The sequence below is a fragment of the Nestor notabilis genome, unplaced genomic scaffold (genome assembly GCF_000696875.1).
Source record: "Nestor notabilis isolate BGI_N333 unplaced genomic scaffold, ASM69687v1 scaffold18220, whole genome shotgun sequence".
Classification (NCBI taxonomy): Eukaryota; Metazoa; Chordata; class Aves; order Psittaciformes; family Psittacidae; genus Nestor; species Nestor notabilis.
In genome coordinates, this window is record NW_009911204.1 from 25,894 (window position 1) to 51,255 (window position 25,362).

Consider the following 25,362-nt stretch of genomic DNA (forward strand, 5'->3'; position numbering starts at 1 on the left):
CTCCCCTCTGGCAGGTTCAAGCCATTCCCCTTGTCCTGTCCCTCCATCCCTTGTCCAAAGTCCCTCTCCAGGTTTCCTGGAGCCCCTTTAGGCACTGGAGCTGCTCTGAGGTCTTCCTGGAGCCTTCTCTTCTCCAGGCTGACCCAGCCCAGCAATCTCAGCCTGTCATCAGGGGCGTCAGCTGCTCAGCAAAGCTTTGGATGAGGGGGCTGAACAGTGAGCACCACATCCGAGCACTTCCTTTACAGTTGAGGCAGCTCTTACTGGTGGGGAGGCACATCCTACTGGTTTTCTCTTCCAAAACATGCCCCCCCCGCCCAAGAGACACGGCCCCCCCCCTCACCTTCTGCCTGTGCTCACTTTCTGGGCCTCTGTCACTGTCTGATCTCCTCTTCTCTGCTGTTCTCCTCTCCTCTGCCTGCAAGAACACAGACACAAGGATTATATCAAGGATTAAGCAAGGCCTCCTGGCAGGGGTGTCAGTGCCTGACCCTGTGCCCACTAGAATATGTAAGAGCTGCCCTGAAAAGGTCAGAAAGAGAGGAAAGATTGGTTTCTGGTCAACATGGTAAAGACATGTCAAACACAATGCCCTTCCACTGGGGTCCATCCCGGCTTCTGCTGGCTTTAGCCTGGCAGGAGGTGAAAACCAGCCCCTTTGTCTTAATGACCTACAGACACTAAACACGAGGCAGGGCACGGGCCAGGCAGTTCTCTGCCCCGACATGGCACTGATTGTATGGACAGAGCCGTGCAGAGGCCAGGGTGGGACCACGGAGCAGCCTGCACAGCATGAAGAGCTTAGAAAGGCTTCGTGCCCTAGCGAGGCAGGACTGGTGGGTGCCTCCAGGAGGGCTGCTTGTGGGCAGCGTGTCCCCCACGCTGCTGAGCCCCCCTGGCTGGGGCTGTGTGCTGAGGCCTCTGCTCTGGGCTTGTGTGATCCTCACAGTGAGAGCCCCCTGGTGCTGCAGCCCAGCAGAGCCCCCGGGCTGCCCTCCCTGTGAGCTGCTGCGTGGGGGCTGAGGTCGCCGCGGTGCCATCCTGCACTGCCAAGCAGAACTGAAACAACTGAAACACAGCACAAAGCGCCAGCTCAGCCCTTCCAGAAAGCGGTGGTGTGGTGAGGGCCAGCCCAGGCTGGGACAGGACTGTTACCCCAGCCCTCTGACAGACCCAGGTTCAGACCAGCGTTATAACAGGTTCAGCCCAGCGTTATAGGGCTGGATGTGGGAAGCTCAGGATGCCGGCCTCAATATCAGGATACCAGTCCCAATTCCTGCCAGCTCTGCCCAGCCTCCAAAGGCAGCTCATCCCACTGCAGTCTGTTCCCATGTACCTGGCAGGATTGGGCAGGGAGTGAGCTGGGGACAGTCTTCTGGGGATTGGCCACATGTGCTGAGCCTGGGGCAGGTAGGAAGTGTGACCACAGAGCCAGTGCTCCTGGGCAGTGCACTCAGCGCACGACAGCTTCACTGGTGTGACTGGTGGGAAGCTAGTATAGCTCCAGCATGAATGGAAGCTGGTGTAAACAGATCCTTGGAAATAATAAGGAAGATGTTAGCTACATTGTCCTAGGAGTTCTCAGTGACCTTCCAGTGCCTAAAGGGGCTACAAGAAACCTGGAGAGGAGCTTTGGACAAGGGATGCAGGGACAGGACAAGGGGAATGGCTTGAACCTGCCAGAGGGGAGACTGAGATGAGCTCTGAGGCAGAAGCTCTTCCCTGGGAGGGTGCTGAGGCGCTGGCACAGGGTGCCCAGAGAAGCTGTGGCTGCCCCATCCCTGGCAGTGTTCAAGGCCAGGTTGGACACAGGGGCTTGGAGCAACCTGCTCTAGTGGAAGGTGTCCCTGCCCGGGGCAGGGGTTGGAGCTGGAGGAGCTTTAAGGGCCCTTCAACACAAACCAGTTTGGGATTCTATTTAGAGAATATTCAAACAGCAGAAACCTGGGAACTTTGCTCACTGGAGGGGGCTGGCTGGGGAGCAAGGTGCGGATGGATGTTTAGTCTGTAAAGCAGCTGTAAAAGAAACTCATAATTTAGAAAGAGTCCAAAGAAACCAGCTGCTGCAGAAGAGCTGGAGCCCCTCTGTCCCTGCGGAACCCTGTGTGGGAGGAGAGGCAGGAGGGAAGGAGCACTGATTGCCTTGGGAATGCCAAAGACAGCTCGTAATGAATGGAGAAACTGAGGCAGGGAGCTGCATGGGCGTGCTTATTGTTTCATTTGTCTGCATATTTCTCATTCAAGCTCATGCAAAGCATGATTCAGTTTGGAGCCTTTACAATGCCTGATTGTGTCCCCGAAGACGGGAAGCGGGAAGTCCAAGATCCGCAGAGCCGGCGCACGGAGCCAGGCTGTGAGTAACCGCGGGGGGAGCAGCGTGTGAGCCTCTGCCTGCAGCACAGCTCCGCTTCGGCTCTGCCTCTGCCAAGGAGCAGCAAAGAGCAAGCCTGCACCCAGGAAAGGAGCTGGGGCCGGGCTGCAGCTCCTCTATGCGCCTGTGGCCCGCTTTGGGCTGTCCCGTTTGGGCGCCAGCTCATGGGTGCACACAGCAGCCCCTCTGTCACAGGGGCACGGTGCGAGTCTCCACCATTCTACACCCCTCACTCCAAACCAGGCTGCCTTGGTCCTTAGTCTGCTTCTACTTCTGCTGCTCAAAGGGGACTGTGGAAAAGAGAGGAGCAGAAAGATCTTGTTCTTTCCTACCCGGAGTGCTGCTGTGCACTTGACATGGACAGTTCTGCTGTTCACAGAATCAACCAGGTTGGAAAAGACCTTTAAGATTGTTAAATCCAACCATGACATCTTGCCCGGGCTCAGGAGCAGATCCTCATGCTGGCTCTGTGCTGCCCTAGAGCTGCTGTCAGCCTGCTATGACACACCCAGGCCATGGGGAAGCAAAACATGTTTTTCCCCTCCCTCCTCCTCTCCGCCTCCAAAATGATGAAATATGACAATGACATTGTCCTGTCATAGTTTAACTGTTCCTGCTCAGCAGGGAAGAGACGTGAGGAGGGAACAGGAACCCAAAGCAGACAGAGATTATGTCTGTTTATCCTCAGATTCGTGCAAAGGTTTCTTGGTTTCTCAGCCATAGAATGGTTCTGGGTGGTGCAGAGCCTGCTCCCAGCCAGGACACAGCCCTGGGATCCCAAATCCTTCCTGATGCTGGGTCTGTCTGACTTCCTGATACACCCAGCCAATGTTAATGTGCAGCGGTGACAATGCTGATACCATTATCCAGCCATGCTGAGGATTGTTCTATACTAACAGTTCTCCAGAGCAAAAGCTTTATCAGGCTTGGACATCTTGGGGCTACTTCACTGTGTTCTTATTTTAAAGTACCAAGAGATGTGTCGAATTAACCTTTTGGTACCCACTTCTCCAGGCATGTGACAGCACCAGAACTGGCATTTCTCCTGCAGGAGGAGATTGTTGGAAGAGCTTGGAGCTGGTTCTCCAGTGCTCAGGTCCCACACAGGGATTCCCAGGGCAGGAGTTCTGAAGCCAGTGCATGAGAGGGTGTTTTTCCCAACTCCTTTGAAAACTCTGCCTCCTGATTGTGCTGCCTGAAGGGAGCTGAAGACTTTTCAGCCCCTTTTCTGCTCATCTTCCCCTCCCATCTGCAATGTAAAAGCCAGTGTTTCTCCTGCCATGGGTTTGCTTTCTCTCCTACTCGAGCACAGGATCAGACTCATCAGTGTCAGCTCCTGAGAGCTGCTTCTGTGTCTCTTGATTACAAAGTCATTTCCGATACAGCATCCTGGGAAACTCTGTTAATAAAAGGACAGTTTTAAAGCCCTGAAGCCCTATCAGCTGTCTGTTTTACAGATGACTTGTAACCTGCTAAGTAACCATTGTGCTCCACTGGTCCTGGGCTGCTGGCTCCCAGCTCTGATGTATTAGTGAGTCTGAAACACAGCCAGAGCACGCAGTGGCTGTTAGGAAAACTGCTGCTAAACATCAGGCATTACTGCTTGAAGAGGGAGCCCTGGTGCAGAGGTAGGGGCAGCCAGGCAGAGGTGGGAGGAAAGGTCCCAGATGTGGCACCTCCAAGCCAGCAGCAGCACTGGAGGTGTGGAGTTCCATCAGTAGAGGGATGGGATCAAGCTAACTCATTCTGCAAGGAGACAGGACAATGTGGTCCCCCCGGGCCTCTGTGCTAACAGAGGAGGTAGAAAGCAACAGGCTTCAAGGTGGCAGGGCAATGTAAGGCACTGGGGGGGGTCAGAGAGGGAAATAATGGGAACAGTTTTCACTTGAATTTCCTCTCTGGCAGCTCCTGCCAGAGCTGTGCACTGCCAGTACCAGTGTGGGCTGGGACTGACACCACGGTGCTAGTGAGGAGCAGCATGGGTGGCACACATGGGGGTCTTTTGGGGTTTTATAAAAACAGAGGAAAATGGAGGATAAGGGGGATGCCCATCAAATAATCTCCCTGCACTGGGCACTGGTGGGGCTGCACCTCGGATCCTGTGTCAGGTCTGGGCCCCTCACTGCAAGAGAGACATTGAGGTGCTGGAGCGGGGCCAGAGAAGGGCACCGGAGCTGGAGCAGGGCCTGGAGCACAAGTGTGATGGGGAAGGGCTGAGGGACCTGAGGGGTTTAGTGTGGAGAAGAGAAGGCTCAGGGGGGACCTGATCGCTCTCTGCAACTGCCTGACAGGAGGATGGAGCCAGGAGGGGGCTGGGCTCTGCTCCCAAGCGATGGAACAAGGGATGGGACAAGAGGAAATGGCCTCAAGCTGCCCCAGGGCAGGTTTAGCTGGAGCTGAGGAACAATTCCTTGCCCAGAGGGTGCTCAGGCATTGGAACAGGCTGCCCAGGGCAGGGCTGGAGTCACCGTCCCTGCAAGTGTTCACAGCCCGTGGAGCCGAGGCCTCAGTGCCAGGGGTTAGTGGGGAATAAGGGAGCCTGAAAGCTAATCCTTGAGCTGGGAGTCTCAGCTCAGGCCCTCACACACAGCTATCAGCCAACACCACTGACACCCCATCAGGCTCTGCCAGTAGCTGATCGATTGGGGGATGAAAATGAAGTTTCTCTTTTGGATTAACAACTAACTAAAGGACAGAGAACAAGTGGCAAGAAAACACCAGTTTCCATGGGAGAAGATGAGCAGGGGGGTGCCACTGGAACATGCACTGCTCAACATGCTCATAAATGGTCTGGAAAAGGAAGAGGGAGATGACAGTTTGCCCATGACACTAAATCATCCAGGGCAGAGAATGTAATTTGCCAGGAAAGAACTGCAAAAGATCTCTTGACATCGAATGCCTGCACCAAAAAATTACAGATGAAGTTCAGTATCAATAATGCAAAATAGCTCACATGGGGAAAAATGCCCCTTCTTACACACAGACCCACAGTAATGAACTATGATTCCTGGTCAGGAATGGAATTTTGGTGTTCTTGTGACTGGTTCTCTGAGAATGTTAGCTCAATGATTTAGAAATAAAGCAAAGAACATGCAGTTGTTAGGAAAAGAATAGAGAACAAGCCACACACATTGCTATGTCCCTGAGTACATCCACAGCTTGAATACCATGTTCTGGTCTTCTTGTATTAGAAGAATATAGTGAAAACAACATAGGGACAGATGAGGGTAATGAGAGTGATAAGAAATATACAACAGGTTCCTCACAAGTCAGGTCTAAATGGGGTCAGGATCTTTAAGCGGATGGAGATGTGAAATGGGTCAATAAAATCATTTGTGCTTGGGGAAAGTGAGAAGAGAATGATCCATGTGCTGCTTCCCCTGGTGCAGAAACATCCAGTGGAGTTCTCAGGTGGCAAGTGTGAAGAACTAGAAGGGATGGATGTTTCCACACAGGACATCCCTTAACATTGGAGCTCCTGGCTGGAGATGTGGGGGATAAAGTTTAGATGGACTCAGAACCAGAAAAAGATTAGAATTTGGGAAGAAAAAGCCTGTCAAGGAGAAAGATATTGCTCCTGGCAGAGGAGGCCCCTAACTTGGTGGGTATAGGAGGGGAGGGATGAGTCCTGTACCAACCTCCTTCATGGCCAGGTTGGCCACAGGGGCTTGGAGCATCCTGCTCTAGTGGAAGGTGTCCCTGTCCGTGGCAGGGGTTGGAGCTGGAGGAGCTTTAAGGTGCTTCCAGCACAAACCACTCTGGGATTCTGTGATTCTCTGGTCTTCTGCTCTTTCCCCAAGGCTGTGCTGCTGGCTGCTGCTGCAGGCACTTGGTGTTAGTGCAAACCCTGCTGTGATAACACCAGTTAGTGCCTGGCCCTGGGCAGGTCCCAGCTCTGCTGCAGTGCTGGGGTTGCTCTGGGCTGCAGAGCCACTGGACAGGATTCCCTGTTTACCAGCTGCTTCCCTGTTTGCCGCTTTCCCTGCAGTGAGGCTGTGCTGAGCCACCCAGCATTGCTCACATGCCTGTTGTCACCACACACACTATAACCTTGCTTACGTGGCAGCGACTGATGCCCAGGGCAGCCAGGGTTGGTGGATGCTGTGATCCCAGCAGTGCTGCTGGGCTTTGGCTTCCATTCCCAAAATGATTTGCTGTATTCAACAGCCTAGCTCACTTCTGCAGGCTGAAGTTATTTAACAGAGGTTGTACAGAGTTGCAGTTACTAACTCTGATGTGCTCTTTGCAGTCTGCCAGCACCCCTTGGAGAAACTCATTGCTCTGAGGCAAAGCATCTGAGACAGACTCAGAATCACAGAATCAACCAGATTGGAAAAGACCTTCAAGACCATGAAGTCCAAACTTTATCCCAGCACTGCCAAGGCCACCACTAATCCATGTCACTGAGGGCCTCATCTACATTGCGTGTGAATGCTTCCAGGGACGGTGACTCCAGCACTGCCCTGGGCAGCCTGTTCCCATGTCTGAGCACCCTCTGGGGAAGGAATTGTTCCTCAGCTCCAGTCTAAAGACTTCCTGGTTTCCATTTTTCAAGCACTGTCACTATGAGAAGAAAGAAGCACTGGTTTCAAACACTAATCCTTAGTGCAGCTTAGGAGCAGCTGAGTGACAGGGTGGCCAGACCCAACCTCCCTCGACTCAACCAGCCCGAGCTGGCATGAGGTTGAGATGCTGACATGACCTGTCACTTCAGGCCCCATCTGCTTCTGTCACTGACCCCAGGAAAAGGTTGACCAAGTGCAGATGGAAGAAAGCAGCTGGCAGAGGAGGCTGTGAAATCCAAGCATGGAACTGCCTTACAGACACATCCTGTTGACACGCTGTAAGGTGCTGGTGTGCTGAGAGCTGGGTTTGGTTGTGGCTGTTGTAGCTGTTGTTTGAGGTTACATGATCAAAGTGCCCATATGAAGATATCTTCATTAGTGAGGGATGGCTCAGGGCCCGATCAGTCAAGGGAAATCACTGGGAACAGGGAAGTCTCCCGAGCTCAGCCCAATTTTCCTGTGCCAGCAAGAAGCATGATGCTATCTATGACTAAACGGGTCTTGCCAGCGATGCCAGTCCAAGACTGCTGTTGAGCCAGGTTCTTTCCAGCCAGTAGACCAAGTGTTCAGCAAAACTAATCTTTATTTTCAGTCTGACGTAATGCTGAGGGTATATACTGCTCCTCAGCGGTGTTATTCATTAGCTAGAGTTATATGGAGCCTCTGTGGCTTTCCTGTGCTCTGACAGGAGATCCTCCTCTTGTTCAGGGGAGGTCTGAAGGCACCAAATGACTCTACAAAATCCTCTCCCCATGGATGCCACACCAGCACCTAGCAGGCATGCCTCAGAGCCTGCTGTTGCTAGAAGAGTGCCTGAGCTTCACTCCTACCCTCTGCCAACTGCACAACTGGGTTTGGATTAAAGTTAAAAACAAGAGAAGGCTTTAAATGAGCTTTGGTGTCTGAGGAGGAGCAGCAGAGTTGCTTGTGTTCCTGGGGATTATCAGGATTACCTCCTGGCCCAGGCTGTGTGAAGGAGACCACTGTGGTTATGTACAATTTATGCACAGGAAAGGAGGGTTGTCAGGGTCATGTGAGCTCCTTGCTCTGTTACACGGAGGTAATTGTGTTCCATGGAAATGAATTTAAATGAATGAGCTCAAACGAATGGCAGCACAGCGGGAGCTGGAAGTGGCAGGAGCACGATCCAGGACACCAACCTCTGCTGAATCACAGCATCAAATCTGCCGGGCTTTAGGGACACCCTCTTTGCCAGGCTACACTCTGAAGCATCACCTCTTCAGTGGTTCATGTACAAAGGTGTAGGTAGCTGCAGCTCTAAGCCAGTGCAGCTGTAGGCCTGGGCTCTCGTACATACTGATTCTACCAGCTCTAGGGCCAGTGTGTGCAAGGCATGGCCAAACCCACATATACGGACCATCAGCCTTGAATTTCACATTCCATAATGAAAGTATAGGAGAGATGACCAGGGCTCTCCATGCACTTAAACCGGGGCACAGGATCTGAAGCCAAAATCTGGGCAGCCCTGCTACTGTCTCCTAGCACAGTCCCAGACTTGATGGCCTCAGAGACAACTATTTAAACAAGGCCAGCAAGAGCAGAAGCAGAGATGCTTGCTCTGCACATCACAGAATTACATCTGAGAGCCTCAAGGATGCTTAGGCTGAAATAGGTGACATCTGCCCCATGGACCTCTGGAGAACAGACAAACACTAGCTGTTCAATCAGGCAGCCTATGTGAGGTTTATGGCATTCAAGGAGGTGCTTGAGAGCTATGAGAAAGGAGCACATGGGCTTTCAGAGCCTAGGTAAACTCTGGTGAGGAGCAGAAACTAAGATTAACATAAGCAGATAGCAGATGGTTGGCTGCTGGCCCACAGAGGGTGCTGCATAGGTCTCCCAGCATTCCTGGGTGTGTTTGGCAGCCACGCTAAGTGTTGTTTTCCTTCCTAGTCTTTGCTGACCCTGTTTGCTGCAGGCATTCCAACTTATCTGTGCAAACTCTCCAAGAGGAAAATATCACATGCCTTTGTGTGTGTAAAGAGGAAGGTATTTGCAAAAAAGTATTTGAAATATGCTTCAAAGATTAACAAAGTTCGGGCAGCTCAGCCAGTAGGTTATGGCCAGGCACAGCAGGACTTGGCTTCAGAAGCAGATATTGCCCAGCTCTGTCAACTTTTAAGTCCTGAAGTGAGCCAAGAGGACAGTGTTCCTCACTCAATCTGCTCTATGGCCCCAAAAAGAAACTGGTGAGAGACAGGAGGTGAGATTCATGCCCCATATCTGACAGTGCTGTCATCAATCCTCCCAAAACAGCTATTACTTATGGATCCAGTATGTTTAAGAGCCTGCTAGCTCTAGCTAGGATCAGAGAGAAGGGAAAGGCCTGTGTCACTCTCTCACAGTGACATAAGCCAGCGAGTTTGATGGTGATAAGCTCCACACTATTAATACACAGTCTCTCCCAACGCCCTGTTGCTGGGCCAGCTCCACATCTGTCTCCACAGCCCTTCTCATGGCAGCAGAACAAGTGGATGCCACTGACACGTTGCAGTGCACTTACCTTTTCCTTGTTATCCATGGTGATGGCAATCTGCATCCTCCTGCCCCGCCGGAAAGCCACCAAATGGTCCGTGTCCTCCTCACCGGGGTCTGGCACTCTGCTGGGGCCTGGGAAGCACTCGGAGCGCTTCTCACTGACGATGCGCTTGCCCTGGGAAGGACAGGATGAGTTAAGGACAATCCCACCTGCCCAGCCATGCAGTGCCCTTCCCGGGAGAGAGGCCATCCCCAGCCACATGGGATTGAGAGACAGGCAGAGTCAGCCTGGCTGGTTTGTAGAGCTGCCACTCGACTTCAAGGGATATGTCATATTACACAGGCAAGTTCAGCTGAGCACAGCCTAGGAAGGGTGGGATTTGTCCTGCTCAGGTGCTTTGCAGCATGAACACTGATGCTTTTATTTTAGACAGGCAAACCATCTTATAGTTGTGTCTTTGAAACAAATGTGAAGTTGTGCTCTCACCAAACAACAGGGCCCAGTACACTGTGAGCCTGCACTGGGGCAGAAGCCTAGAGGGCTCCGTCTTTGCAGATCTCCATCCTTGCCCACAAAGCAGTTACTACCCTGAAGTGTACTAACACTTGTTAATTTATCACCTTCATAGCCATGATTTATTCAGCAGTGGAACAGTGCAGAAAAGTGATCTATAAACTCCTTGGACAAGGGCAGTTTCCCCCTTTCATGTATTATTTCAAGCTGTCTGTATCAGTGCAGGGCTTTACTGCACGGATTTCCATCTGGTTCTTATTATGGCAATGGTGTTTGGTGCTGGCTGTGTCCTGAGCCATCACTTCCACAACATGAGCACATCTTTTGTACAAAAATACATACTTCTCCTCATGTCAAAGGATCATCTTTCAGTTCTATCATGTGCCTTTTTATTGTTGCCTTACAAGGAAATGAGCAACTTCATAAATCATCTCCATCTTTATCACTGATCTTTTTCTCTTCCCTCTATCTGTACCATTCCTCTGCTCCACTTTACCAGGGATGAACAAACCCCAGCAGCTTCCCTCTCTAAAGAGTGGTATATTTTCCTCTGTTTCATTCCTTAGACTTCCACACATCTGGAGCCTTGACTTCAAAGGAGCTCAATATCCCCAAATAAACCTCAGTGAAACTTGGGAACTCTCTGTTGCTACGAAGTTGCTTTCAAAAACAAACAGCACTCACTGACCCCTGGTTTGTGAGGAAGCCTTGCAAGCACCAGTGAATTGCCATGACAGATGACATCAAGATGTCTTGCATTAGCCTCATCTTCACTTGGCTCTGCCAGAGGTGCAGATGTTAGCGAGGAGGGAGCCTTGCTGCAGACAGCCTCCGTCAGCAAGAGCTTTTTTATGGCTTGTCCAGTCGTCGAGCTTCCTAACACATGATAAATGGCTCAGGAGGTGCTGGAGCACTTCCAGCAGCAGACCTTCAGTCTCTTGTTTATTCTTCCCTCACATCTGTGTCATTCTGCTCTTTCAGCAAAGACAGTGCTCAAGTTGGTCTGATGCATGTGAGAGGAGAAGTGTGTCCCTGTGCTGCTGATGGTTCTGCCTGCCTGAGCTGGGTGGGCATGGTGGGAACCCTTCATGCGTTCCCGGAGCACACGCAGCTCTGGGTTTAGGTTTCAGCTGTAGCCCCTGACAAGTTTTGCTGCCCTGAGTAGGACCCTTGTTATTTCTGCTTTGCTTGAACTAAGTGAAGCCACATGTTGTGTTTCACAGTAAGGATCTGCTGCCAATCTCTTCCATACCATTCTAGTACTTTCTGTGTTGTTCTCCACGTTTGTGTCAATGCCGCCTCCTACTTTGCCTGCTGCTGAGGACCAGCACCTGTGGGACATCCCTGGAGATGTCAAGACCTTCTTCCTGAGAGCAAAATCTGACAGTGGAAAGAACAGGCAACCATTTAAATATAGAATGGTTTGGGTTGGAAAGGACCTTAAGACCACGGGCAGGGACACCTTCCACTAGAACAGGTTGCTCCAAGCCCCTGTGTCCAACCTGGCCTTGAACACTGCCAGGGATGGGGCAGCCACAGCTTCTCTGGGCACCCTGTGCCAGCACCTCAGCACCCTCACAGGGAAGAGCTTCTGCCTTACCTCCAACTTGAACTTCCCCTGTTTCAGTTTGAACCCATCACCCCTTGTCCTATTGCTACAGTCCCTGATGAAGAATCCCCCTCCAGCATCCTTGTAGCCCGCTGCAGACACTGGAAGCTGCTCTGAGGTCTCCAGCAGCTTCTCTTCTATGGAGTACAACTGTCTGGGCATCCATCATAGCCAGACATTTTGTGTACCTGCATTCAGGATCCGTGTCCTGGAAAAGTCCCCATACCTATAAGCTGTGTGAGCTGTTTTAAAGGTTTTTGTCTATGTATCTGTTTAAAGATGGATTTGGTTTTATCAGAGTAGGCAAAACCAGAAAGTTCAAACCAGAATCTGAACTGCTCTGAAATCTGAGCTTTTCTCCCCCTCCATGAATAGGGCATGTACCACTGTCCTTAGTTACACATCCCATTGCAGCCACAGCCTTACAAGTGGTTGTGTTACTGCAGCTTAGTAGTGGCTGCCCGATTACTAAACTCAGACCTGAAGATGTGATGGTCAAAGGCAGCTTTGGCAGCAGTGACCAGAAGTCAGTGGATTTTAGGAGCCTGAGAGCAGGAATTCAGGCAAGCAGCAGCCTAGAGACCATGGGCTTCAGGAGAGCAGATGGTGAGTTGTTCAGGGAACTGGCAGGCAGGATCCTGCAGGAAGCTGTCCTGAAGGAGGAAGGAGCCCAGGAGACCTGATTGATTTCCATGGACAACGCACAGGAACGTAAGGAAGGACTTCCTGCTGCACAAGAAAATGAGCAGGTGAGGAAAGAGGCCAGCTTGGCTGAGCAGGCTGCTCCTGGTTGATCCTCAGTGCAAAAAGGGAGTGTGTGGGAAGTGGGAAGGGACAGGCTCTCAAGAAAGATTATGGGAACAGGACCTGAGCAAGCAGGGATGGAGTTGGGAAAGCCAAAGCTCACTTGGAGCTGGAACAAGTGGGAGATGTGAAGGTAACACACTAGCAGCAAAAACAGTTGAAGAAAGCTGGTGGCCTGCTATGGAATAGGGTGGGCAACTTAGTGGGAGCAGGGCATGGAAAAGACTGGTTACTCTGGGCTGTCTTTGCTTTGTCTTCTGCTGGCAAGGTCTGCTCTGAACCTCTCAGTCCCCACCTTAGTGGCAGTCAGAGAAATGCTGCACTCAGCACCTTGGAAGGTTCAGTTATGGACCATTTAAATAAAGAAGATGGGATAGGTGGGCTGCATCCACATGCACGTGTGCACATGTATGCAAGCAATGAATTTAATATGCAGGTATGAAGTCAGTAATCTGGCTGTTTTCTGCAGCTCTGGCTGTTAGCTGAGTGGAACCAGGCACTGCAGACCAGGACTCAGGATCAGGCAGCTCTGAAGCTCACAAGCACTCAGGTCTTGGCTTTTAAGTGTCACCTGCTTCTGAGTGACTGAACCACATTATGTCCAAAGGTGACATATTTCCACTGCCAGAACTATTAGCAAACACAAAATGTTCTAAAGCATAAAGAATGTCTCAAATCCTGTGTATGTTTTGTGATTAATATGTTTTATTCTTAAATTTCACTGTAACTGCAGACTGGAATTAGAATGACCAGCACAGGATTCCTGCTTGCAGTCGAAGAAACCAATGTGGTTTCTCTTTATGTCAGGGGAAATCAGAGTTAATGGATGTGGGTGGAATTAAAATTAACCTTTTGAATAGACTGTCTTGTATTTCAGACCACAGATTTGAAGCTGAGATCTCTCCTGCCATCCCCTCTGGGTTCATGGGGCATCCTCTGGTCTCATTCCTACTGGCAGTGATGCTGAGATGATCTACTAGCTCTCAAATACAGTATTAACACGGTCACTTTAGGAGGTTGCTGTGTATCAAGTGGTGCTCCTACCTTGTGATAAAAGGAGATGCAGTTTTATTTAACTCTTCCTTTAAAGACTATGTAAATGGATCCCTCTTATAGAGCAGCTTGGAAAGTTACACTACTGAATCGTGTGTCTCCCAGATGTATGAACAGCCATTTCCCACCACAATGAACGGGTAGTGAACACTGAAACCCTGCCAGCTGCTCTGGAAACCTGAACCTTCCCACTCAAACTGTCTCCACAGCTAGAAAGGATGAAGCAATGAAGCAATAAGCATCATTGTCTGTGCTCACAGTTCCCCTTTACAAGGAAAACTAAACTCTGTCTTGTGCTGAGGCGCTGGCACAGGGTGCCCAGAGAAGCTGTGGCTGCCCCATCCCTGGCAGTGTTCAAGGCCAGGTTGGACACAGGGGCTTGGAGCAACCTGCTCTAGTGGAAGGTGTCCCTGCCCGGGGCAGGGGTTGGAACTGGAGGAGCTTTAAGGTCCCTTCCAACCCGAACCACTCTGGGATCCTATGATTATGCACGGAAGACATGGAAGAGAAGTGCTTGGCCCTTTTTTGGAGCCTCTACACATCATGGGTCTGTGACCTAATCCCAAATCTATCAGTGGAGTCACAGCAGGGACAAGTACAGTCTCCCTGGTTTGGAACTGGTGTATATAGGACTGCACCTCTCTGCTTTCTCTCCCACACCAGCCTCTCCTCTCCTAAAGCCCTGTTCCTCACTCATGTCCTCTGGGGAGAAGGGCTGTGTAGAGCCATCTGGGCAGCTGGACAAAGCAACCTGCAAAGCGACCTCCTATGAAAGGATCTCTCTTTTCCCCAGCATCTGCCTCCCTGCAGCCCAGGAGGCTGTCCCTGAGGAGCCCCCAGCCCCTGGAAGGTGCTGCTCTTGCCCCAGCATGCACAGTCCCCCAGGATGCTGCTCTCCCACCATCAGAGCAAAGCTTTTGGCAATCAGGGGAACGACTGAAGCAAGACCCTCCTGCACAGGGCCCAGTTCTGGCTCACTGTGATATACGTGGGGAAGAGCTGAGCTCTGCTGACATCCTCTGAAGGCAGCCAGCCACATTACACCTTGCAGAGTAGGCTGGTAACTGTGTGCTATCCTGTCTCCCTGCTCTGTCATCTGTAGCATGATTCAGAAGCTGGAAACATGGAGTGGTTTTGCTTTGGAACCACTGAATTGCCTGAGCCTGGTGGATACCTTGGTGCTGAAGCTGTACATCACTTTGTTCTTCAATGGTTATTATTCCCAGGAAGTGTCTTTGCTGCAGGGATAATCCTGAGCTTCTTGAAGCACTCAAGGCAATGCAACTTCTGTGCTTTAAGCCCTGAGCAGGCATGTACAGTAATCCTAGGTTAGGTAATGAACTGGAGAGCTGCGCTTGCTCTGCCCTAAACAGAGCACTGATAGGAGGTGCTCCACATTCTACTTAATACAGTTGTTTAATTAAGAAAGTAAGCCCAGTGGTGGCTTAGCAAGGGAATAACAAGCTCTAAATCCATAACTTGTACATCAAACCTTAATTCTAACTGTTCCTTCCAGCTCTTCAGTGTCCAGGTGGTGATGGCCCCTCCTTTTCCCAAATAACATGGTCACAAATATCTCTTGCCAGGGTGGGTGTGTTTGAAGATGGCTTCATCACTTACAACCTGACAAAGTCCTTCCTGAGGGGGGACATGGGTCCTGAGTGTGACAGCAAAGCCACTACCTGAAAACCAGTGTACTCAAACATACAGGACCCTGTGCCCAAATGCCATGAGCAGGAGGGAAGCTCATGGCATTTAGTGAAATGTGAAATACTGGATTTATGTGGTGGTGGCACCTTCCTTGGGCCATTAGATGTTAAAACTCTCTGTGGGAAGGTTGGCACATTGGTAATGCCATTAAACCCTGCAGTTTACTAAGCAGATGGCAGGGAAGGCTCAGAGGCTGACACAGGAAATCAGAGCTCTGATAGAGACACACAGGCTGGGAGACCACCAGCTTTTCTATGTCATACCTTTTCCTTCCCTCCCTTGCTCCTACAGAGCTAAGATGTGTCACCCGAAGGCACAGTCTGCTCAATGCACCAACATGCGTCTTCCTTTCCTTGTTTCTTATGGCAGTGGTACCAGTGATTTCCTAGCTGGCTTGTCCCACGTTGGGAAATCCCGGTCCTTGGTTCCCAGCTCCCACAGTGAGGGATGTCAGATGAGGAAAGCTCCAAGCAGAGTCAACAGGAGCAGAGAGCAGGGCCCAAAGAGCCACAGGGCCTGTCCGAGCCACCCTGTCCCCTCCCCAGGGCCTGTCCCAGCTCACTCCGTGCCTGCACGAGGGCTGGGACTCTGGCACAAGCTCTTCAGCTGCAGGCAGCAGACCTGCACTGCTGCCTTGTAGCACTCCACTGACAAACTGCACTGAGAAGCTCCCACCTTATTACTGAGGCGTGCTCCAGACTGCAGAGGTACTGTTCAAAATACCCATCTGAGGAACAAGGGGGAACAAAGGAAAGCCCTGTCCAGTTTATGCAGTTTTCCAGCTGCCTTTCCTTTGGGGCGTCTCATGTACAATGATGTGTGACATTTAGGGTTGAATGTAAATGGTTTCTGGCACAGCCCAGTAATTCTGTCGCTTGAGCCTTGCCATGGTCATAGGAAGGATGCTGATGGCCCATTTAGTCACCTCAGATTCACCAAGCAGGTGTCTCCAAGGGCACCTGGTGAAGCTTACTGGGAAGCTGGAGCAAGTAACCTACCCCTGGTGCCTTAACAGGACAGCAGCAACAAATAAGCTTGTGCTTCACATGATCCCCAATACAGTGTTGTCCAAAATCCCACTCATTTGCCCCTCTCACCCTTTGCAGTCCCATGCTCTTCCTGCTCATTCATTTTGAGAACTATATTTGAAGGTTCTGGATGGGTGCTAATGAAACATCCACCTATAAATTAGTTTTCCTCCGTCATCAAGTCAGGCTGCTGGGTTGTGCCAACACCTCCAGAGACGATGGGGGGCTTCTAAGGCCTGTGAAAGGCTCTTAATGTAAGGAAATTCATATATCCCATACAACAGGGAACTTAGGGGGAGTTTCCATAGAGGTCCATGTTGTCAGCATTAAAACCCCAGAGGTCTGTGAAGGGGCCATGCTGACTAACACTGGCACAGAGTTCAAGGCAGCAACAGTGCTTTGTGCTAACACAAATCCTCATCTAGGACTTGAATTTGAGTTACAGAAGATGGAAACAGCTGCAGGGGACACGGCCTGCCTGCAAGAGTCACTCACCCTGCACATGTAATTGCTTCAGCTAGAAGCCCATGCAGAGCTACAAAGCCATGAGAGACCTGGGAGTATTTCACTGGCAGAGTTCAGTCTGTAATGAGGATGGTGAGATTTCTGTGTACCCTCTGTTCCAGGAAAAAACAGGATGTTTTCCCTTGCATCAGGAGGGGGTTTGGCTGTGCTGGAATGAGATGTCATTAGAAGGGGATGTTCTTGCTACTGGTAATCTCTCTGGAACAAAGGAAATGAGAGGCCTCAGTCCTTTTCTCCTCAAAAACCATTCTGAAAGGTGCATTATTTCCTAGATGATTCAGTTCCTTCAAGGTAACACATAATGGCTTTATAATGGCACAATCATTGTGGCCTATTTGTTCGTGGAAGGAAAAGGTAACGAGGTCCTGGAGAAACAGCAATGAAAGAGCATTTGAGGCACAGCACCAGAGATCCAAGCTGCTTCAGAGGCAGAAATTGTTCCCTGCCTCCTGTTTACAGCCCAGGCTCCAGCGCTGCTGCCCCAGGAAGGGTGGGGTTTGCTTCAGTACCCTGGGGGATGTCTTTGGCTTGGCCTTCAGCTCAGACCAGCCCCGCTTTGTGCACCGAGCACGTTGCTGTGCCTCAAAGGGGACCCACGGGAGCACCATTTCTGCCACCGCTTCCTTTTCCCAGCGCTGCTGCGACAGGGGCTGGTCTCATCCACCCCAGAGTCCCAGCAAGGCTCCCCCGAGTCCCACAGAGCTGCACATGCAGACACCACATCTTTCCAAAGAAGGTGGCACTTCTGAGCCTTGTTCCTATTTATCCCTGTGCTTAAACTCACTGTGTGCAGTGAGAACAGGATCAGGGCCCTGAGATTCACTCCAAGTGGAGAAAACCAGAGTGTGAAGCTCATATGGGCCCATCCTTCCTGGGACGTGCTGCCAAATACCAACTGCCAAAGGTTCATCAAACCCTTCTTGGCAAATAAGTCTTGACATGCCAAAGCTGCCACTGGGATCATTAATCCTACATGCACAGATTCCACAGGGAACGGGCTAGTGCCCAGGATGTTCTGGGATTTAAGAAATGAAGCAGCATTTTCAATTACTTTTGCCTTTTCACACAGTTTCTAATCAAGTCTGCACAGACTGGGTTGCATTTTCTGCCCATCACATTGGCAGCTGCCATGGTTTTCCTTCTGCATTTAGGACTTTCTGGAATACAGTAACAGGAAGAAATGATGCTGTTTTTATCACTGCCTCCCTGGGAATAGTAATGCAGCTAAATCTGTCCGAGCTCCCACTTCCTTCCATCCCCTTTCCAGGCACACCAACCTACTGGTGGCCCAGGAGGGCAATGAGTGGCTCATCTCTCCGATAGGGAACTGGCCGCACGTGGCTGGATGGAGCCACTGGGGAGGGTCAGCAGGGCCTGGGGGCTGCTGCCTGGGCCAGACATGGGGAGGGAAACGTGTGGCAGCTCGAGATGGAAACTGAGGCTGTGCTGAGGGACTGAGAAATGAGGGAAAGGGAGAGGGAAGGGGATTATTCCCTTTGGAGATGTGACACCAGGGGACATGCTGAGCAGCAAGATCGAGTGAGAGGCAGAACAGAAGGTGCTTTGTAAGTCAAGAGACAGCAGTGTAAGAGGAATCCTGTTCCCTGCTCACCTTGGCTTTATTGTCCATTGTGACAGCCAGTTGCATCCTCTTCCCCATCCTGAATGTGAACATATGATCCGCTTCCTCCTCCTCTTCATCTTCCTCACTGCCAATGCCGAACGCAGGGCTCGTAGTGCAGGGGCTCCCCCATTTCTCACTCACCACCCTTTTATCCTGGAAAATGAAATCATTGCCATTAGGAAACCCAGGCCCCTTGGCTCAGTGATGGGATTCCCTTCCCCAAACACACCTGCACACACATGGGGAGCCCAGCTTCAGCCAAGGCAGCCTTGCCCCGAGGAAGCTTCCCGCGCCTGGCGCGGTGCCGTGACATTCCTTAGGGAACAAGGGGCTCCTTGTCTGCTCAGCACCAAAACCCACAGTTACAGTGGGACTGCAAAATCCTTTGCACTTACAAATCTGACATTTCAGACTAAAATGCCAGAGTTATAGGAAACAAATGTCATCCTCATCTCTTTCTGCAGCTGAGTTAGATCGGGAAAGCCCAAGTCTTGATGGAGACGGCCTTGGAAGCCAAGGGGATGGCTCCTGAGGGTGGTGCTCACCATCGAGAGGGCTGGGCTATCTTGTCCATAGTGTTCAGTCTGGGTAATTGCATCTTTCAGGTCCTGTATGAGAGAAAAATGTGTGCAACAGTGCACCTCTGGAGAGAGGCAGGGCCAGGGCATGGCTGAGACATGAGCACCGTGCTCGCCTGGATCCAGGATCCAGGACCCAGGAATGCTGCGTGGATGGAGGGTGGGCTGCCTCAGCGAGCTCCACACCAGCTCTGGCAGAGGGGGTTAAAGCAGGGCTGCTGCGTGGTGCCCTGGTTACCAAGCCCCACGCTGCCAGGAGGGGTGGGCAGGGTTGGGCAGACACAGGTTTGCCCAGCTGGGAAGGAAGCCTGGGACCCACAGCAACCAAGGGCTGCTTGGAGACCATGACCTTGCCCAGCCTACAAGCATTCCCAGAGGCATACGCCTCCAGTGACGCACATACACCTCATATGCTCTGCCTATGTGTTTGCAGGGATGCTGACACCAGGGACCCATCCAGGGCCTGTTCACACACTTCTTCAGTTGCATGTGAATTCCGTGTGCTTGGGTGCAGGTGCCTGGGCATGGCTGGAAGCTCGTGTGCATCAGCTAAAACCACTCCGAGCACACACCTCTGCAGAGGTTTCCCATCCTTCTGCAAGGCTCCAGGAGCTCTGTCCTATGCCTGGAGGAGCTTTGCTGTGGTTCTTTCAGAAATGCCACTGGAGTGAGAGCTGGCCCGTGGTGACAGAGGCAGCACTTACGTTGTGAGCTTTGGTGATGGTAATAGTGAGTCCATCCTGCTTGGGCCTCCTGGAGGTAACAGCCATTCCCTCCTGCTCAGCTCGCTTTTTGTCCTCTTCTATTTCCTGAAACACACATACATCCTTATCATCAGCCTTTCTGCATGTCTACAGATGCTGTGCCTTTTCCTGCTCAGGATTTCCCCTAAGTGGATCCACCTCCACCTCTAAGAGGGAGTGGATCAACCTGTGTCCCATTTGTGTGCCCTTGGAAGGGGCCACATGCAGCTGTGACCTGCTTTACCTGTCCCTGTGCCACAAGCATCTTAGTAAATCTCTTGTTGACTCAGAGCATCCACTGTGGTCTCAGCACAGGGCACAGGGGTCCCTCCCTGACAGGCAGGGAAGATGATCAGTGTGAGGTTCAGGTATAGGACCTGTGGAAGACACAGCAGGCCTGCAGAAAGGGAGGGTGTGCAAAGGAGCCATGGTCCCTGTGCCAGTCTGGGGCCAGAGCATCATCAGTGGCCAAGGGAAGGTGACTGAGCTCTGGCTGTCTGTGAGGCAGCTGCTTCTAGGCATTTCACCAAGCAGTGGTGGCAGGGTAGCGTTTCGTGCAGGAGGACGAGTTCCTCTCCTCCAGCTGCTTGTGGCATTCAACCAGAGCTTTCCACCACGTCCCATCGTCTGCTGCCACCAGAAAAAGTCCAGAATAGCTCCTATGGTATCAAGGGAAGTGCCTCCTAAGCAAGACCCTGCGCAGGCAGCACTCAGCCTCAGCTCTGGCTCCAACACACAAAGTGTGCTCTGGGCTTTTGGGTTCTTTGCCAAACTCCAGACTGCCCACCCAGCCAGCAAGTGCTAAAGAGCCCCGAAAACCAAGTGGCCTTGGGCACAGGCAGGAGAACATCCCAGATAAGCCAAGGGGAATCCTTCTGCCAGGAGCACCCCCAGGCTGTCCTACCTGTACTGATACATGCAGACATTAATGGAGGAGGCAAAGCAAATCCAGAGAGAGCTCTGGGTTAGCGCAGTGTCACCCAAACCAGCTCATACAAGCCAGGCTGGATGTGTCCTGCAGGCCACCGGGTAGACTCTCTTGGCCAAGGCAGGATCAGAAACCACGGGGTGTAGCTGGAGTACTTCCTCGTAATGCAGGGTAAACCAGCAGGCTGCTAAAGCCTGATTTGCCTTCATCTTCCTTCTTTTTCATGGAATCTCCTTTGGAGACCTCTGTGCTCCATGAAAACAGCCAGGGAAAAGCTTCAACTGATACCACTGCCCTAACAGGGAAGAAAACCCACCAAATGTATTGAGGATGCAACCTCCTATGCATCCAAGAGGATAAGCAGGAGACACTGGGAAGGACAGATGGGGGAAAGTCAGGGGAATACGAGGTGAAGGGGTGGGAAGTGTGATGCAGACAGAGGAAGATGGGAGGGTGAGAGGAGGTGCTGCAGCAAGAAGGCTCGCGTTGGTGGGCCTGCTTTCCAATGCAGTTCCAGAGCTGTGGCTAATAGAGCTCTGCCCACCTACTCCAAACGCCTTCCCATGTAAAAATGTCGTCTGTTTAACAGAGTCACCCCAACACTGCTCATCATTTCCTTCACTCTGCGAGCTGAGGACTCCAGAACAGAGCTGGGGAAGGCCAGAACCTGCAGACTCACCTGGTACCTTCGTATGAGCGCCTCGTTCTTCTTCCGCAGGGCCAAGATCTTCTTGTCGAGTTCAACATCTTTCTGCTCTTTCTTCCTTAGCACTGCATCCTCCACAGCTGCATCCTGCAACAGGAGCAGGAGAGCTCTTGTCAGTCATCACACCAAGAGGGTGAAACCTGCTCCTCCGGCTTGGGCAGGGTGGGCAGTGGAGGAGTCTTTCCCCACCATTTCTCCCCTTGATCCTCCATTAACAAAACCACTGTATCTTGCAAAGTGACTTCTTCCTCACAGAACTGACCTTCTCTTTTCTTACCATTTTTGGTCAGCAATGAGGTACTGAGAGCAAAAAGCTGATGTCCTACTTTGATGGCTGTCAGTAGGCTCCAGCGTTAACACACTGCTTGGCTGCATGCAGTACCACCACCTCTCCCTGCTGCTGGTTCAGGTGCTCTCACTATCACATTTACTTTCAGCCAGCACCTTGTTACCACAGGGAATAACAAACTGGGGCTGTTCAATGCCAGTGACAGCAGTGCCTAGTGAAGATTAATGCTGATGAGCATGGCCTCACTGCAGCAGCTGATCCACAGCGTCCAGGCTCTGCCTGGTGCTCACATGAGGAGCAAGGGGCAAGGCTGAGCTCTCCAAGGCACTACAGGTTTATTTTTACACAGTGGTTTTGTGCTGTCCTTATCAGGCTGGCATCGGCATGAGGCAGAGAGCTCATGTTCCCTCCCCTTCACTCACACAGAGGGCTGGGCAAGATGAAGTGAGGCAGAGGAGGGGAGGAAAGGCACCCCAAATCTGAGCAGGCTGTTTTGCTAACATCTCAACTGTGAACACCAGCAGGTTACCCCCAGCTGCTGCCTTCAGCGCTGGGTGCTGAGCAGTGCCTCTGCAGGAGCACTGCAGCAAATCCAGCTGCTGGCACGATGCGTATTGCCCACAGAGCCAGCAAGTCTGGAGGAATCCAGATGCAAACGGAATGGAAGTGTCACCCAGCTGGCTATAGCTAGATGTTGATCCTGCGGGTTGTCTCCGTGTGAGGTGGCAACAGCCAGTGTGTGGTGGAGAGGCATTCTGATGGTCCCCCATGGCTGGTGAAGAGGTTTGTGTGCCAATGTCCTCTGGGGCCAGCATTGCCTCCCCTGGGGCACTGAGCAGCCCAGGCCCATCCTCACCCTGGAGCTATGAAGGTGTAAAAAGAGGGTGTTTGCTCCATTTGGCGCGTTATCATAGAATCCCAGAGTGGTTGGAGGAGACCTTTAAGCTCCTCCAGCTCCAACCCCTGCCCCGGGCAGGGACACCTTCCGCTAGAGCAGGTTGCTCCAAGCCCCTGTGTCCAACCTGGCCTTGAACACTGCCAGGGATGGGGCAGCCACAGCTCCTCTGGGCACCCTGTGCCAGCACCTCATGACTCTCTGGGAATAGGCTGCCCAGGGAAGTTGTGACTGTTCCACATTAACTGATGGTTAATTGGCAAATAAAATGGATTGAAATTCCTTGAAACAGGAAAGTGGTTTTGCTCACAACGCATGGGCAAGGCATGTTTTTTTGCCCATCCCTATTGGCTTCCCATCAAATTCCTCATAAAATCACCAAGACCCTCAAGAGAACTGTCGGTTTCCTTGTTTCCACGGGAGCAAATCACCACCACACCCCTGTGAGTGAGCACTTCTGCTCCCGCCGTGCCCATCCCAAGGGCTAAATCCCTGCGGCATCCTCCATCCATCCATTGAATCCAGTGCATTCAGTGCTGGGAAGAGCTTCTGCACAGGCAGGAGGGGTTTTCCCTCATTAATCATGACACAGCAGCTGTGACCTCCTTATGGACAGATCCACCAGGAGCCAGCAGTGGCATCTGGGGACATGGGATCAGGTCTGACACCCGCCATGCACTGGGTGAGCCAGGAGCCAACCTTGAGCAGTAGCCAAGGGGCTCACAAGGCTCTTCTCCTGGGAAGGGAGGGTTTCTCCTGGAGACCTCAGTTGCCTTTTGCCTGGTCCTAATGGGGTCACCAGAGGGAAACGGGAGCAGCAGAGGTCTGGAGGAGGGGATGGAGGGGCACTGTCAAACCAGCCCTTCTTAAGCAGAGCAAAGATGCAGTGAGAAGCCTAAGGCTTGAAGGCAAAGAGTGAAACCACAGAAGCTGTAGCCCAGGGGGAGGGAAAGCCTTTGACTGCTCCATGTTCCCAGCTACCTTTGTGAGCTCCATCCAGTGAAGCACAGGGGTTCCAGCCCCCTGAAGATGTCTGTGTTCAATGTGCCAGTACCTCAAACGAGATGGAATTAAGGGGTTGGGAACCTGACCTTCAATTACTTGTGTGTCATGTAGCATTTTCCAGGATGGAAATATCCTGCCCAGGTGAAAGCACAAGATTTTAGATGAGGTGCAGGAACTACCTCCTAACATGGGACGCTGCTCAGCTTCCTGGGAGATGGACACCAAGGAGGAATGTGGGTAATTTTGACTAACTGCCCCTTCAGAAACTACTTCCAGGTACTGTGTGGGGATTCACTGGGGTCGGCATCGCTGCTCTTCCCAAAGTGTCACAGGCTCCTGGGAAGCAGGGCTGCAAACTGTCCGCTGTGTGCATGGCCCCTCCAAGGAAGGGATCCAGCTGCTGAGCCACTGCACACCCCTACAATGCTGGCCCTGCCTTTCATGGGATCCCAGCCCAGTTTGTGTTGAAGGGAACTTAAAGCTCCTCCAGCTCCAACCCCTGCCCCGGGCAGGGACACCTTCCACTAGAGCAGGTTGCTCCAAGCCCCTGTGTCCAACCTGGCCTTGAACACTGCCAGGGATGGGGCAGCCACACTTCCAGGGCTTTACATGAAAAACCCCAAAGCTAAACCACATGTCGGCTCTGATCTGAGCTTGATCTGCACAGAATAAGGCCACGGATGGGGGAGAAGTCTGCCTAGATCATGTTCTTTGGAGAAAAGGGCCTGAAGGTTGCAAATGTGATACCATCACAGAGGATGTCAGCAGCCAGAGAGGGGAAAGGCAGAGGAACCAGATCCTTCACAAGCTCATCTTCCCTCGTGTCCCCAGTGAGGGGTATTTAATGATAGCCCTTGCTGAGGGCTGCTCTGCAGGACACAGGCACACATCTGTGTTCAGGTGGGACATCAAGGACATTCCAACCACCACACATTCTGCTGGACGATGGGATTTTCCCATTGCCATCAATCACTGGGGTACACGACAAGTGAGTGGATTGTGCACAAGGGTGGATGCACTTCCATGGCCTCTTTGCAAGGCTGATGAAAGCTGAATTCAGTGTTTACCTGAACAGAAGCTATTCTGTGAGCACTAAATTGGCAGGTTTGCTGTTTGCTCAGTGCTGGGGTGTTGCCTGCTTGAGGGTGGGATCAAAGCGGTGCATGGCCTCAAACACACCCCTTTCATCTTCAGATTCCTTTGAAGGAGCACTGACAGAGCTGCGGGCTCAGGAGGGATTTAACAGTTCCTGCAGAGACTGTATTTGTGCTCTGCTCTTCCCAAAGGCAAACGATGGAACAGACCCGTCAGATTGTTCTCAACACACAGGGCTGCACATTTGTCAGCGTTTTGTCTACGCTGCAACACAGCTCGTGCAGGGGGAGGGAGGTCTTTCCATCTCCAGCTGGAAACCAGTCACTGCAAGGGAAGTTTTGCTGCTGTTCAGCACTTCTCCTCCCCTTTATTAATGAAGACATTGAGGTGTTTCTCTGTGCACGATCTGTTTAGCAGACACTGGGAGCTGTGGATGAGGGGTGGTCCCTTGCCCGTGCACCCAGGGCTACAAGCAGCCCCTCTGCCTGCAGCAGCACCATGCAGCAGCTCCCGGGGGATCACCCATTGTATGGTTCAGCCAAGTCAGCGTTTGCTCACCCGCTGCCACCGCTCTGAGCCAGCTGATAACAGGGACGTGCCCTGTCCTCTGCTTCTGGAACCAACCCGCCACCCCAGCCCAGGCTGGAGCTGATGCTCGGGGTGAGAAGTGGCCACCCTGTGCCCTCCCCAGAGTAAAGCCCTTCCGGGGAGCCAAGGTGCCCGTATGTCCCAGCGACAGGAGGGTTATAAATGGCTTTGGCAGCACAAACGTGCGATGGCTTTGAAAGCAGCCGAGCCCGACGCCTCCTGATAGCAAAGTG

The 25,362-nt window shown here is 51.9% G+C and overlaps 1 protein-coding gene across 1 annotated transcript in view; it reads right to left on the reverse strand.

Annotated features, from left to right (window-relative positions):
* The window catches only part of LOC104405054 (uncharacterized protein C15orf52 homolog), a gene marked incomplete at its 5' end in the record, with an annotated part of 34,034 nt that extends 12,690 nt beyond the window's left edge, over positions 1-21,344 (reverse strand). The window contains 6 exons of the mRNA XM_010013650.1: positions 344-418; positions 9,461-9,610; positions 18,291-18,455; positions 18,848-18,910; positions 19,585-19,689; positions 21,231-21,344. Of these exons, the coding sequence (XP_010011952.1) occupies positions 344-418; positions 9,461-9,610; positions 18,291-18,455; positions 18,848-18,910; positions 19,585-19,689; positions 21,231-21,344 (672 nt within the window). The remainder of the gene's footprint in view (positions 1-343; positions 419-9,460; positions 9,611-18,290; positions 18,456-18,847; positions 18,911-19,584; positions 19,690-21,230) is intronic.
* Positions 21,345-25,362: the final 4,018 nt, after the last annotated feature.